General features: G+C 44.5%; 1 protein-coding gene across 1 annotated transcript in view; it reads left to right on the top strand.

The window, feature by feature from the left end:
* Positions 1 to 14,565: 14,565 nt before the first annotated feature.
* LOC146490395 (uncharacterized) overlaps positions 14,566 to 15,871 on the top strand; it is a 9,557-nt gene continuing 8,251 nt past the window's right edge. The window contains exon 1 of the mRNA XM_085153244.1: positions 14,566 to 15,575. Within this exon, the coding sequence (XP_085009370.1) occupies positions 14,643 to 15,575 (933 nt within the window). The 5' untranslated portion in view covers positions 14,566 to 14,642. The remainder of the gene's footprint in view (positions 15,576 to 15,871) is intronic.

Raw genomic sequence — 15,871 nt, 5'->3', positions numbered from 1 at the left:
ATGAGCTTGATCAAGGACCCAGGTATTGTCCAGGGGCTCGCAGCAGCGATAATGCTTTAGCTGGTTGTGGTGGACAACTTTCACTTTAGACCTTGGGTTCTTCTGGATCCGATAAACTAGGTCATCCAATTGCACCAGGACAAAGAATGGTCCTTCATACGATGGGAGGAGCTTTCTAACCTTGTTCTTGATGTGACACGTTCCTTTGATGAGATACCACACAGGATCTCCAGTCTTATACTGTGTGTGGCAACAGTTCTTGTGATATTGCCTTTTTGCGCACGTGACTGACTCACACAGGGCTTCCCTGGCGATGAGGTGGGCCAGCTCCAGCCGCTCACACATTTGCTGCACATACTCTGGAGCTGAGGGTTGGTTGTCTGGATCAGGAGGTAGACCTGCGACAAGGTCCACTGGCTCACTCAGTTCTCGGCCAAACATCATGAAGTTTGGGGTGAAACCTGTAGCACTGTGTTTGGTCGCCCTGTAGGCCATAACAGCGTATGGGATCATCAGGTCCCAGTCCCAATGGCAACGCTCTGCTGTGGAGGCCAGGATCTTCTGGAGAGTGGCATTGAAACGTTCAACCTGGCCATCTGACTGGGGTCGGAATGGCATTGTATGAGTCTTGTCTATGCCAAACAAACTGCACACCCCCTGGAACACATCAGATTCAAAATTGCGTCCTTGGTCACTGTGCAGTGCTTGAGGTATCCTGTAGCGGCACACCCACTCAGATGCAACGACCTTGGCAATGGTTGCAGCCCGTTCATCTGGGATAGGAAAGGCTTCAGTCCACTTTGTAAAGTAGTCTTGTATCACAAGCACATATCGGTTTCTGCGCTCCGTCTCATTCAGTGGTCCCATAATGTCCAGCGCAACGTGCTCCATTGGGGCTCCTACCCGGACAGTTCCCGTCGGAGCTTGCGGTGTCTTCTGGGGTCGGGCCCTGGATGCACAGCTGGTACAAGTACGGCACCAAAGAGCGATGTCTTCCCTCATGTGATACCAATAGAATTGGTTCGTAGTCTGGCCACAGTCCTCTCGACACCAAAATGTCCACCCACTGGCCCTTCGTGCATCTGGCCCATCACTTCTGGTTGTAGCTTGCATGGCTGTACGATTTGGGGATAGAACTGGGTCTCGTCAGGGCAGTAGAAGCGACGGACCAGAACTCCATCTCTGAAGTAGAGCCGTTTCCATTGAGCCCAGTATGTCCTAGTGGACATAGACAATAGTCCATGGGGGGCGCTCACTGCTGGCCTTCAGCCAGGCGCATATGGGTGCAACGTCTGCATCAGCGTCCTGGGCTTGGCTCAGCTCCCCCATGGTCCAGCCGTGAAACAGAGAAGCAGTATCAAGGGTTTTAGCCACATATACTTTCTCAGACAGCTTTACAGTGTGATATGTATGTTCCAGTGTGAATTATCTGTTCTGAGATGTCTGTGTTAGTAGGACTGTTTTGACATAAAATGTCTGAAATAGTAAGAGCAGTTTGATCTAAAGTCTTTGTTTCTGGTGTAGTGGACCTGGACGGTGGATGAAAGTTGAAACTCAGCAAGCTTCTCGAGCTATCGAGCTAACTGTCCCTCTGGCTCTTTCATTTTTGTTAGCCAGCGCAGGCTGCTGTGGTCTGTGTGCACTTTGAAAGGCCGTCCAAGGAGGTACTGGCGAAAATGAGACGTGAAATCCACGACGGCTAGTAGTTCACGTCGTGTGTTGCAGTAGTTTTGTTCAGTTTTTGATAGCTTATGACTGCCATATGCCAGCACATGTTCCACGCCCTGTTGCATCTGTTACAGCACCGCACCGATGCCAGTGTCGCTGGGCCACATCTGAACTTTTTGAACTTTGCTGGGGTCGGTAGCCACACCATACTCGGATACCACATGGCCAAGATAAGCAACTTCGCGGTGAAAGAGGCAGCATTTGGCAGGTTTCAGTTTCAAGTTAGCTTGTTGAAGTCTATAGAATACCTGGCCAAGCCGTTGCAGCATCCCCGACACGTCCTTAGCCAGCACGATGATGTCGTCCAAGTAGACCAGGCAGGTCTCCCACTGCATGCCAGCCAGGACGCGGTCCATCAGCCGCTGGAACGTCGCCGGGGCACTGCATAGTCCAAATGGCATGACGTTCCACTCAAAGAGGCCTGTCCTAGTGCAGAAAGCGTGCTCTAGGCGTCAGCTCAACCTGCCAGTAGCCTGATGCGAGGTCTAATGTGCTGAACCATCTGGCAGTTGAGAGTGTGTCCAGTGTGTCCTGGATGCGGGGCAGCGGGTAGGCGTCTGTTATGGTGCGGTCGTTGAGAGCCCTGTAGTCAATGCAGAGACGGTATGTCCCATCTTTCTTCTGCACCATAACGATGGGCGAGGGCCCAGCTGCTGCAGCTGCATTGGGTGAGACCGCTCTGTAGGCTGTCGTAGATCTGCTGATCGGCATCTTGCTGCTTTTCCCCTGCCATTCTTCGTGGATGTTGTTTGACTGGGGCACCAGGACGGGTTATGATGTCATGCTGCACAAGGCTGGTTCGGCCCAGGTCAGCAGGCCCTGTAGAAAACACATGTCCATAAGTGAAATGGTAAATGGCCTGTATTTGTATAGCGCTTTACTAGTTCCTAAGGACCCCAAAGCGCTTTACACAACCAGTCATCCACCCATTCACACACACATTCACACACTGGTGATGGCAAGCTACATTGTAGCCACAGCCACCCTGGGGCGCACTGACAGAGGCGAGGCTAACGGACACTGGCGCCACCGGGCCCTCTGACCACCACCAGTAGGAAACAAGTGAAGTGTCTTGACCAAGGACACAACGACCGAGACTGTCCAAGCCGGGGCTCGAACCTGCAACCTTCCGATTACAAGGCGAACTCCCAACTCTTGAGCCACGATCGCCCCCCCCCCCCTAAGTGCTAAGCAAGCGTTTCAGTTGGAGCTGTTCATAGTCATTGAGGTCTGTGGAGCTCTGGGCATAGAGCTCCTGCAGGTGCAGCGGAACCACAGGAGGGCTGGTCAGTGAGTCTGCAGCTGGAGAGACCATGGAGGGTTCCACCGCCTCAGCTGGCTGGAGGAGCCCGGCAATGGATCCTTCTGTAATTGTTACTGCTTTATTGCCGAGGTTAAAAAGGCAAAGTGGGACAGCTTTAGAAGGCTGCACTTTGACTAGGACTCTGGCGATAAGTACTTTGTGCTTCTCAACAAAACCTTTGGTGGGACTAAGCATCATGTCACCTTGAGCTGCTGCACCAGGATGCACATTGCCTTTCACCATATACTCTTGCCCCGGTTCCACCACCACAGTTCTAGCTATTCTCACTGCGTGTGACTTTGTACTGGCTTCGGTTTGGTAGTAGAGCACCTCTTCACCGAACAGGATGATGCGGCGTTTGCCAAAATCAAGACGTGCTTCAGCTTGAGTGAGAAAGGGATGCCCAAGCAGCACCTCATTTTCTGCTATATCTGCCACCAGGAAATCAACATCCACCTGTCGATTGTTGATATTGACAGATATCTGGGCTTCACCTAGCACCGGCACGTACCCAGGTCCCACACCAAGCAAGGTCTCAACAACTGAGGGCTGTAGTGGTGGCCTCACGTCTGGGTGGATGGAGTTGTAGTAGGGCAGCGGCAGCACGCTCCTCCGGGCCCCACTGTCCAAAACAGCACATGCCTCCACTTCGTAGAGGCGCATGGGGATACTCATTTCTTGGCTTTGGCACTTAAGGTGGAGCACGGTGGGTTTTGGGCTGTCCCAAGGGCTACTGTTCAATGTTAAGGCCTTGGTGGTTTTGTGAGGGGAAGGGCACTGCTTTTGGACATGGCCCCAACCTTGACAGTTATGGCAGCGAACCCCACTCCTTTTAAAGTTTCTGTGATTGTTCGGTGTTGTCGAGGGTGTGTGTGGGACAAAATGATTCGTTGAGGGGCTAGCTGCAGGTGCATGCTCAGCAACAGGCTCCTCTTTGTCTTTTTCTCTGACAACGGCAGCTCGGGGCCGGCGTTCAGCTGCGTTACGGACTCCTTGCTGCATGGCACTGGTTACATAAGATGCAGCCCTTTTAGTGGTTTTGTGTCGGTGGGCTATTTCGTATGCACAGGCAAGTGTGGCTGGGTGCCTCTCTAGCAACTTCTGTACTATTTCTGCATCACCCAGCCTATTGGTGAAAACTTCAACAGCTATAAAGTCTTGTTCAATCTCTGCTCTATCACCATATGCAACAGCCACTTTCCCATAAATGTCATCTCTGAAAACATGCAGGGCCTCACCAGGTTTACGCACTCGCTGCCTCAGTTCTACAGCAACAGCAGCTGCATGGTCAGAAGAAGGGCCATATGCAGTTTCCAGTTCGTCCACCAGGCGGCGGTAATCCCATTTGGATCAGCGGGATTTCTGTGGATAATGGCCCCTGCTGCTCCAACTAGGCAGAATTTAAGCTGAGTTGTCATTGTTTTTTCTGACCTATAGTTGGCTTCAGCGCAGCTCTCAAACCTGTGCAGAAATTCCTTCCACGGTGTGGTGCCGTCATATTGGCCCAGACGTAGGGTGGGGACTCTCTCTCTAGATTCTAGAGTCTGGATAGTGGATTTTCATTTGGGGAGTAGGAGCTGGATAGTAGTTCATGCTGCTGCCTGTGTTTCTCTCACGGCCGTAGCTGCGGCATTCAGCATCAAGGAAGGGATTCATGCGGGAAAACTGCGGCTGGGCAGGACCATCGGGCGGCGCGAATACACCCTCTCCATTAGTGTGTGTGTTAGCACAACTTTCAGCACACAGGAATGTGTTCATATGTTCGTATTCAGTCACAGCTCTGTCTCTGTTAGCTTCCCTAACGCTCGCGGCACCGTCGGAGACACTGGTCAGTGATATGAACGGGTTGGAGTAATTGGTCTCAAGTCCGTAGTTTTCACGAGAATGGCGAGCAGCGGCCATCGCGAGTTAGCTTAGCTACGGGCCAATACACTTGTAATTACGGTCACTCGGCTTAATCGTTAGCCACTTTAGCCTGTCGGTTTTTCTCAGTGCTCACCACTCCTTTAACAACGTGAGAGGGTCCCTTCGTGGTCGCCAGTGTTAACCATTCCTCGCCGTCAGTCCCCTGACCGTGGTCGGGAGACGCGAGGGGAGATGCTTTCTCCAGGGCCGAAGTTTGTCCTCCTTCGGGGTTAACTCCCTTCACTTTTGTGGAGTAGTGAGGCAGACAGAAATCAGCCGGGACACCGGAGAGTACTGAAGAGATGAGGCTTTAATAACAGTACTGCACACTTCGAAAACACACTGCATAGGCTGTAGCCCGTTAGAACGCTGATCCCGGTCGCCCTCTCTACCCAGGACACACTCTCTCTCTCTTTTTTTCTCTTCCGCTCCCTGCGTTTCCTTCACGCGCATGCTCACACACACATCACATACACTCCTTACTGCACCCAGCCACACACAAGACGGCAATTCCCGCAACATCAGGAAAGACCTCCGCTCACTCTGACACCATCACGTGACCAGCAGTAAGAAAACTTACCTTAAAAATCTTGTTGTTTTCTCTGAGACATGTTGGAATCTGTAAACAGTTACTCCGAAAAGGATCCAGATGTTTCAAAATACTTCTCTGGCGAACGTTTCAATTCTGCGAACATAAATGCTGTGATTAATGGACTAAAAGTCATCGCTTCTCACCCCTATTTATGGATTCAAGGATCAAAGGATCAAATTGGTGGTAAGATTCTAAATATATGTGATGTCATAATCCTGTTAAATAGCCCCAATTTCACACCTCATGTGAGTGCAAAAACTACAAGAACAACATAAAAAAGGAGAAAACGTACCTTAGAAATATGCCGGGATGCAGGAGACGGCAGCACTGCAGAGATGAGGACACGAATCAGTTTGGAATACACAAAACAATAAGCACAGTTGTACAAACAAATACACACACACATGCTCCCAAAAACTAGCCAGCCCTCATGAGGAGGTGGCGACGCCCTCCAGGTGCGGGAAAGAAAGCAGGAAAAACCGGGAGCGGGCCGCCTCACCGCTCTTTACATTAATGGACCGCCCCAAAGAAATCCAAACACGGAAATGCTTTCACACACTTGTGATTTTGCACAGAGGTCCATCCTAGCAGCCAACCTCAGATCTCCACGCAGGCACATATGAATGCACATACATTTACACACATCCAGAGATAAACTCCCCCAAAGAAATCCGAACATGGAAACTTTTGCGCACACTGCACACACATTCAGAGTTCATAATGTACTGGTGAGGCTCCACCTGTTACAGGTGGATGCAACCTGGACCGTCTCAAGACAGACGAGACCAGATCCACCAAAGAAACTGCAGATGTGAGGACATGCGTCTTTTTGAAATATATAAAACAATAAACACGGTCGTGCAGACACATACACTCACACAGGCTGCGAAAGCCTAGCCAGCCCTCGTGATGGGGTGGACCTCCTCCAGGCCTCACTGCCTTCCCCTCCTGAGAGAAACCCTTTATAGAAGAGTTGAGAAAGACACAATTTGTGAGGTCTGAATGTCCTGGTGAGTCTCCACCTGTTGCAGGTGAGTGCAGCCTGGACTGTCTCAAGACAGACCAGATCAGCTGCACCACAGACACTTCATACCTCATCTCAGGAGAAAAACTGAAAGAACAACATAAAAAAGGAGAATATGAATTATGAGAGTATGAGAATTCAGTGTGTCTCGCTAGATTTCTCTCTCTTCTGTTAATTGAGCCTTTTTGTTTGTTTTGTGCAGTTCTGGTTAATAAGTGAAATTAATAAAAGCCGCAGAAATCAAAGATTAATAAAACAAAACAGAAAACACTGAGCCAGCAACCCAGGATCGTGACATTCAGTTTCTCAAGGAGTAATCAAAGCAAACATTTGTTTCTTTTTATGAATAAGAGATTTCCTTTATGGGTTTCGTGATGGTGTAAGTTCCAGCACAGCTCATTTAGTGTGCAGAAGTGCTCCGAGGCCCCTATGAAACACATGATTGAAAGAATCTAATAAATTAGAGGGTGCAGTAGCTGTAGTATGACTTTTTGTTCTCCTGCTGCATGACGACTTTACTTTTTTCTTTCTTTTGGTGGGAGGAAGTCGACATCTCAGTCCATTGTGACGTGCAGATCTTTGACTGGCTTATGAACTCCGTCAGGAGGAACTCAGCAGGAGAGGGAAACAAGGACCAACAAACCCGGCTTGGTAAAAAGGAACAAGAACAGAAAAAATCAACATCATTACACATCCCTGAGCTGTCATTTACACCACCTGTGGCGCTTGATTTATTGGTCACTAAACGTGGTGTGTGTTTGGTGCGTCACTGGCTGCGTGTTCTGTGTTATTTGTCGGTCGTGGGGTTTGGGCATTGATATTTGACATCACAGCAGAGAGACTGGATGTGATGTCAGACCCCTCTAAATCGTGTAATTTACAGATATTTAATTCCAATGATTTGACTGCATCATTTTGTCTTTGAGTTATGACCCAAACTCTCTTTCAACTTTGTGAATAAATTCACGTCCCCCTGTGACCTCATAATTACACCACAGTTCAGATGGGATGAATGAGTCATGAGGTCACACCAACAGTGACAACATCAGCATGTAACATCAAACATGTAACATACACCCTAAGACTGATCCTGCTTTTTACTCCTTTGCTATGATTTAATTTGATATTATGTAGCCATGGAGACAGTTTGCATAGATTAGAATGTTAGATTCCTGTGATGTCATCAATGCCCGATGTTTTGTTTTAATGTCTTGTGATAGTTCTAAGTGCAGACAAAGTCAGAGTTCAAGTGAGTTTAGTCCAATTTTGATCCAGTTTCTGACATGTGGTCAAAATCTTGGCCGACCTTTACCACACCACGTGCTGTGGCTGTGCGTAAATATCTAGGTGAGTAAAGTCTCCTTTACCTGTTAAATTCATCTTCATTTGGAAAGTCAGCTTTCCTACATACATTTAATCACAACTCCTGTGTTTGTTTTGTCTCTCTGTAGAGGACTTTGAAGAAAAATACGAGGAGCAGGATAAGCTGATATTATCTCTGTTTTGCATCCCTGCAACTTCAACACTCCAGGGATTCAGTTGAAATCCAAATCCTCTCAAAGTTATAATTCAAAATAAAACAAAATAAAATAAAATGGAAACTCTTGGAAGTTGTAATCCTGCAGGAAATCGACAGAAATCCAAACCCTCTTGAATTTATAATTCAAAAAAGAGCAGAGAAAAAGCCAAAAAATACAAAACCCAAGTGTAAGTGTGCAGTTCAGACAGCAGCTGATCTCTGGGCTCTAGAGTCTGACCAATTTGGTCACATTTGCGGCCAAATTTCTCACTGGTGCGACTAATAAAATCCTAGATCGCACCAGCGACCAGCCGTTCAGTACATTAAAAAAAAGTCTCCGCAACTCTGAAAGTGTCCGTGTGGTCAACAACTGACACACATTATGCCCCTATCGTGGTCTAAACCAATCAGAGATAGTCAGGGGCGGGACCTCTCTGAATGGCCGTGGTCCAGATATTCCCGTAGTCCTTCATGTGTGCGTTTGAAAGTGCAGGTGGATAGAGAGAGGCGAGTAGCTTGAATGAAGCGATATTGATTCATTAAATCCTGAATCGACTTTTAAATATAAATGTATTTTGCCAGAAACGCCAGAATCTCAGGTTAAGGCTCACAAAACGATTTCAACAACCACCAACCAGTAAATGAGAGCAGGTACACGGACTCCACACAAAGACGTAAACACAGACCCGAAGCATCACAATCAGCTTTCTCTTCCTCGGCTTTCTTACCCGACGGCCCGTACACGGACACGCCGTCGGGTGAGAAAGCCGACAGCTCACTGACCGCGTCGGCGGTTTCCGTCTTTTTTGCGCTCGATTCTGAGCTGCAGGTTTTATCTCTCTCTAACCAAAATTCACTGAAGCAGCAGCAAAAGAAGATCCAAACTACGCTCCACATTTGATAAATCTCGTCATTAATCCCCTCTGACTTTTGCTGTTTTGCTTCCACCGCCTGCACAGCTCTCTCTCTCTCAGTGTACTTCAAGAACAGTTTCCCATCTCAAATCTCTGTTTCCTGCATTATTCATTCGCTTTATTATGCACAAGTCATATACAGTGCTGTTGGTCGCTGTTTTTCCCACCAGAAAATGACCTTGAAAAGAATCATTTCTGCTGTTTTATAACGAAGAAATTGAAACTTTTTAAAATGATGCCAAATTGCAAAACTTTTGCTGTGTCTCTAATCAAACCTCTGTAACTTTGCTCTGCTTCACTTCAGCAGCATCAGGTAATCAGTAGCGGTTTTAGATACGGGCGACACGGGCGGTTGCCCAGGGCTGCATCGTGGTGGGGGGCGGCATCACGGGCATCGGCAAAAAAACAAAAAAAATGCTCGTACTCGTGCTGCCCCGACGTCAGCCAGCGCATATTGGGAATGGCATAGGCACTGATCAGTTTTCTATCGCCCATTTCCTGGGAGTAAGGGCGCCCTTCGTTTATGAGGTGCGCCTGCTGCTTGCGGCGCAGAGACCAGTGGGTGGGGCGGCGGGGGATTCTCTGACCGGCTGGAGCAGCATCTAATATCCAACTCGCAAAGTAAAACAAGATAAAAACAAACCAACAAACACGAAAACACCAGACATTATAATACAGACTTATAATTTGCACCAATGTTTTTTCGAAATTCTATACACGAAAAGTGAGCGCGAGCCCTCAGTGCGCCTGCTTGCTGCCGAAGTCAAAGTAAACTTTATTGTCATCTCCGCTACATACAGTCCAGTATATAGAGAGACGAGACAACGAGGCTCCAGTTACAGCAGTGCAAGTAAACAAACAATATATATAAGAAGAGTAAGAAAATAAATATACACTTTAGGACTCGGGGTAAAGAGATCAATAACAATTTAAAATTTACAGTTTGATGATTTAAAGTCTCACACACAACCCGTCGAAAGAGGAGGGGGGCCGGCTGCTTCCAAATAGAGCGCATTTCATTTATAATGTTGTAAATCCAAGCCCATTATGTATTCATGATTTGAATCCTGGGTTGTGTGAAATCTCAGAAATGCACCCACAAAGTGAATCTGTGAACTACACTCAAAAAAGTAAAATTTGGTGTTTATTGCATTTACATGACTCTAACATGTCATTTGAACACAATGAATTTATGTTTCTAAGGTGAACGTAATAAAATCATATAAGATCTACATGAAATTTACCAACTTAGCACCTCTTAAATTTATTCTTGTTGATATGACATGATAAAATCTAACAAGAGTGGTTAGCTGCCTTAAAGACTCGCGATATCACAAGATCACGTGAGATTTTAAACAACAGGAGGCAGGAAAGCACATGGTTTGCTTCGAGGTCATCTTGGAAAGGTAAGAGTGAATCTGTCTTCATCCATCAAGATGAAAATACTTTTTGCACAAAGATATCATTAGTTTGTCTATTCTTTTCAGTGATATTTATTCACATTTGGGTTTGTTTGTTGTTGTTGTTGTTTTTTTTAAATCTGTCTGTTTATGCCATTTTCGCTAGCTAACACGTTAGTACAACAATATAGCACAATGTCAAGCTAGCACAAGTATAAAAGCCTAATATGAAAGACATAGCTACTTCAAATGTAGATATTGTTTATAACTTAACCTTTGCAAATAAGCTAGTTGGGCTCTACCACAGAAACTGTTGTGATAAATACAAATTTTATGTGTGGGTTGATTAAATGTGTAAGTTTGTAAGTTGCAATTGTTGCACAGTAGTTTACTTAACAATTAATGTATGTTTTTAGTACACTGAGGAGGAAAGACCAAGCATGAACTGATATTTTTTCTGTTTTTTAATTTTTTTGAAATAAAATATTTGTCTACTTAATAAACTTAGAGACTTGCAGTGCCCTCCTGTTAAGATAACACATGTTTAATTGTGAAATGGTATTTTAGGTAAGGTGATCATTTTTAATTTGAAATTTGTGGGACTGGTTTATCTAATCTGTTTCAGGACGCAGCTGCCATCCAACCCCATAAGTGACCGTTGACGAAAGGGATCATTGGCCATCATCAAGTTTGTGATTTGAATGTAGTTGGGCTAAAATCATTGAAAGGGTCTTAGTGATTGATTGAGTCCAGTCATTAATTACTTAGGGTTCACTTAAATTAAGATTAGCCTGTTGTTTATTTATTTAACCTTTGAGTGAAGAATGTGGCATTGCAAGGTGTGTAGTGGATCTCTATCTAGTAGATATGAGCTACTAAAACATTTTAGACTTCAGCACCGGCACATGCCACGTTACCCATGTCCACACATAAACTGCCCATGTACTTTTAAGACATTTAATGCTTTGTACATTCATTTAAGTAGAGTCCATGCTCAACAGAACACCCAGAGGTTGCAGCAATTATTAACATACAGTTGTCATTTGTGCACCTGTAGCTTCCAACAGAGAAGTCTTATTTTTTACACATTGGCACTCATCTGAAAAGTAGTGAAACCGTTACTTGTATGTTTGAAAGTTGTACTTTTCACACAAATATATATGGAACATTTCATTCTCACAAGAACAGGAAACACACCCCACATACATTCAAAGATTTCAAGCCCGGTGTAGTTAAAATCACACAAGTTTCACAAGGATCCTCTTATAATCCTGAGGAAGATTCAGGTAATCAAGTTAACTCTGCAGTTTCAGCAGACAGTGCATGTTCAAGTAGCAATTCAGATGTAGCTAAGAACTTGTCTGAAGTAATTGAGAAACATTTTGCCGCAGTGTTGCTCAAGTTGGAGCATTTTGCACATGTGCCAGGCACAAAAATTGATGAGTTCTTAGAAGAACTGCACTACTTAAGTTCAGCAACACTGCCCCTCTCTATTGAAATTCTAGAAAGGGTGTTTCAGAAACACAGTGTCACAACTGAAAGGTCCATGTTAGAAGAGGTAGCCACTGCTATCTGCGCATCTAACCCGTTGCTCAAAGCGATCGAGAAGGGGGGACCCCTGAGCTCAACTTACATCCGCAACCAGTATTATAAAGAAAGCTTTAACATTGTTGAACCCATTGAGTACATTCTTGATGCCAAGGAAAAAAGGAGTTTTCAGTACGTGCCTGTACTTAAGTCTTTGCAGCAGCTCTTTGTCAGGAAAGGTGTTGTGGACAGGCTAGTTCAAAATCACAAGGCCCAGAATAGGGGGACTAGCGAACACCATACTTACAACTCTTCTCAGGATGGTTCATACTTCAAGCAAAACAGTTTTTTGTCAGGGGATGAGATGAGAATTTTATTGTGTTTATACATAGATGATTTTGAGATTTGCAATCCTTTGGGTACCTCTCGCAGGAAACATAAGCTTTGTGGCATCTACTGGACTGTGAGTAATTTGCCTATAGGCTCACATTCATCACTATCATCAATTTACTTGGCAGTCTTGTGTAAAACTGATGATGTGAAGAAATTTGGTTATTACCGTGTCATGCAACCTCTTCTTCAAGATGTGAAGACTCTGGAGCAAGAGGGAATTTTCATTCCATTACTAGGCAGATGTCTTAAAGGCACAATTCAGGTTGTTGTAGCAGATAATCTGGGGGCTCACAGTATCGCTGGTTTTACTGAGAGCTTTTCTAGTGGGTACATTTGCCGATTTTGCACAGGAACCAGAACAGAAATCCAAACAAAAGAGGTAAAATCAGGTGCATTTACACTCAGGACTAAAGAACTCCATGACTCTCATGTAAAATTAGCTCATGAGACTGGTACGAGCTGTTTTGGAGTGAAAAAGCCTTGTGTTATCAGTGAAAATATTGCCCACTTCAATGTTTACACAGGTTATCCTCCAGATATTATGCGTGATCTTTTTGAGGGCATAGTGCCGGTGGAGCTTGGACGCTGTTTGGCATCGCTGATATCCAATAAATATTTTAATCTTGAAACCCTCAACAAATCCATCCTGCATTTTCCGTACAAATGGGCTGACAAGACAAATAGGCCACATGTGATCCCACACACATTTTCAACTAAGCCGACAATAGGTGGGAATGCCCATGAAAACTGGGCTCTGTTAAGACTGCTCCCATTCATAATTGGGCATCTGGTTCCAGAGGGTGAAATGGCATGGCAAATACTGATGGATTGAAAGACATTGTCGAGCTTGTGGTTGCTCCAACACACACAGATGAGTCCATTGCTTATCTTCAGGCAAAAATTTCAGCTCACAGACAAAAGCACCAAGAACTCTTCCCTGGTGTGCATCTGCTCCCAAAACATCATTACTTAGAGCACTATCCTCATCTGATAAGAATGTTTGGGCCTCTTGTAGAATTCTGGACAATACGTTTTGAAGCCAAGCACAGTTATTTTAAGCAGGTTGTGCGCCACACCAATTGCTTTAAAAATGTGCCCCTTTCGCTAGCCACTAAGCATCAGCTCATGATTTCATATCACTTGAGGTCATCTAGTATTGAAAAAAATCCTCTACAGGTCACAAATGTCTCAACAGTTCCTGTTGATGTTTTGAAAGAAGAAATGGCTCAGACTATTGCACAGAAATTCCCTGGTACATCTGAAGTCCACCTTGCAAAGTGTGTGTCAAGCAAAGGTGTAACTTTTAGAAATGGGATGATAGTTGCTCATGGGTCTACAGGTGGACTGCCTGATTTTGGAGAGATTGTTCAGATTTGTATTGTTCAGGAGAACTTGTGTTTCATAGTGAGAAGGCTTTCTGGCTGGTACAGGGAACATTTCAGAGCCTTTGAGCTGACTGCATGTCCAAGCAGAGAGACTGTGTTGATTGAACTTGGTGAACTTGCCGATGAATACCCTTTGGCAGACTACTTTGTTGGGCCTCTAAGACTGGTGACATTAAAAAGACACATAGATGTAATATAAGGTTTGTTATCCTTTGCATTTATAATAATGTATATATCAGTTTAGTCACTATTAGTTTGTCATAATATCTTCTCTTTCTCTCTGTCTTTGTGTGTGTCTCTCTCTCTCACACACACATAACATAGTTATTAAATCATCGGCCAATATTCGGTGTAGGCCATAGCTGTATAATCTGTATAAGCTCTACAATCTAAATATTTTTATTGCTATAGTACAATTAATGTTGTTATGCATTTAATTTTCAATATATTATCTTACAGAACTAGAACTAGAAATAAATGGTAAAGCAAATTATTATTAAGATGCCAAGTTACAATTATTTATTTTAATTTCTGAAGAGAATGTTATGCTTTATTAATTTTACTCCTGAGAGAATTCCAGTTTAAATTTGATTATAAAAATGTGAATAATTCATTTTGAAATTCTTCATCCCTGTTCAACATGGTAAACTGTTGAACTCACTCAAAAGGAAAGAGTCCAAATTACAGGAATTAACTCATTTTTATGACAGGCAGTCTAATAAATCTAAAATGCATTGAAAATTAATGTGGCATTATTTTATTTACATCAGTTGTAATGGACATAGCCTGCCACACCTTTATCGAATCGTTTTCTTGAAATCAGATTTACCCTTGTTGAAACGGTTAATGTTGTCTTAATTTCCTCTTTTAGGCTGTTGTGAAATGGCTGCAATGGTGAAACTCAATCATTTTCTCTGAAAATGATTCCCGGAGATTGATCCTTCCAAATGGGATGCCAGAGTCCGTCAGTGAGCTAGTTCAGCAGATAAAGGGACAGTGTGGAGTTAATGGGGACTTCAGGCTTCAGTTCATGGATGCAGAATTTGGGAATGAATTCACCAACTTGGAGTCAATGTCGGACATCCAGGACAAAAGTACCATCAAGATCATCTTTAGCTCAGTTGCACCTGTCGAGCCTGGTGAGCCACTGCTCCCTCTTTACTCATCTGCTGCCACTTCCCGCACTCTAGATGACTCCTCATCCCTTTCATCTCCTGGGAACTCATTTGATACAGACATATTGTCTTCTCCTGAATCTACGTCCTCAAGAGCCACTGCATGGCCCGATGTCTTCCCCATTCCCCGGTTCTCTTATGATACTCAACTACAGCTGGACAGGGCCAATGCTACTTTCAAAGAAACTGGAGCTTTGTTGAATCCTGATCATAAAATTAAGTCTGCCATTCTTCAGTACAAGGTCTACCTCTCTGACAGGGAGTTTGATGAGGTCGCAGAAGCTCTTGTAACAACCCATCCATGTTTGAAAGAGCCTGGTTCAGTCACTGGATATGGCGGATGGAAAACAAGCTTGAAGTATAAACTTGCTAACTACCGAACTAAGCTTAGACGGCTTGGATGCCCTGAAGTTACTGTGAATTCCTTAAAACATAAACCTGATGGCAAATGTACTCCTGCATATGGCGTGAAGAAGCCAAAAAAAGCTGAAGTGAATTACTGCCCCACTTATCCAGCTGGTGAAACTGCAGAGACACTAGAAGAAATCAGAGTGGACCTCCTGTCAGAAGTTAAGAAAAAAAACAATGACCACAGGGTGGCTGCAATGATGGAGAAGACCTTTGCTCTCAGAAGGCAAGAGGTAGTATGTGAAGCACCGATGATTGCTGATTTCAAAATGAGGTGGCCAGCTCTCTTCCATGTGTGTGAGGTAATTGAATGGGTTTAAAACAACAGCAATATTTTGCTTCCATTGGATTATTATATAAAAGTAACTTGTGACCACATGGGATTTATTGAAGGTCAGCTAAAGCAGCCTGTGTTAGCACAGCTACAAATATGAATGCAGGAACCTAATATACAAGAAATTAATGGATTATGCATTCATATATATTGAACAGACTTGACTCACTTTTAAGTGGACTGAATAATGACAACACAATCCTCTGTTAATTATTTGTGGTTGTATTTTCCTTTGTTAAGTATCCTGGGTTTTTTTTTAAAGGT

The sequence above is a fragment of the Neolamprologus multifasciatus genome, unplaced genomic scaffold (genome assembly GCF_963576455.1).
Source record: "Neolamprologus multifasciatus unplaced genomic scaffold, fNeoMul1.2 chr13_unloc_5, whole genome shotgun sequence".
In the NCBI taxonomy this organism is placed as follows: domain Eukaryota; kingdom Metazoa; phylum Chordata; class Actinopteri; order Cichliformes; family Cichlidae; genus Neolamprologus; species Neolamprologus multifasciatus.
The sequence above is the reverse complement of the archived record's forward strand: the minus strand, read 5'-3'. Positions and strand labels throughout refer to the sequence as shown.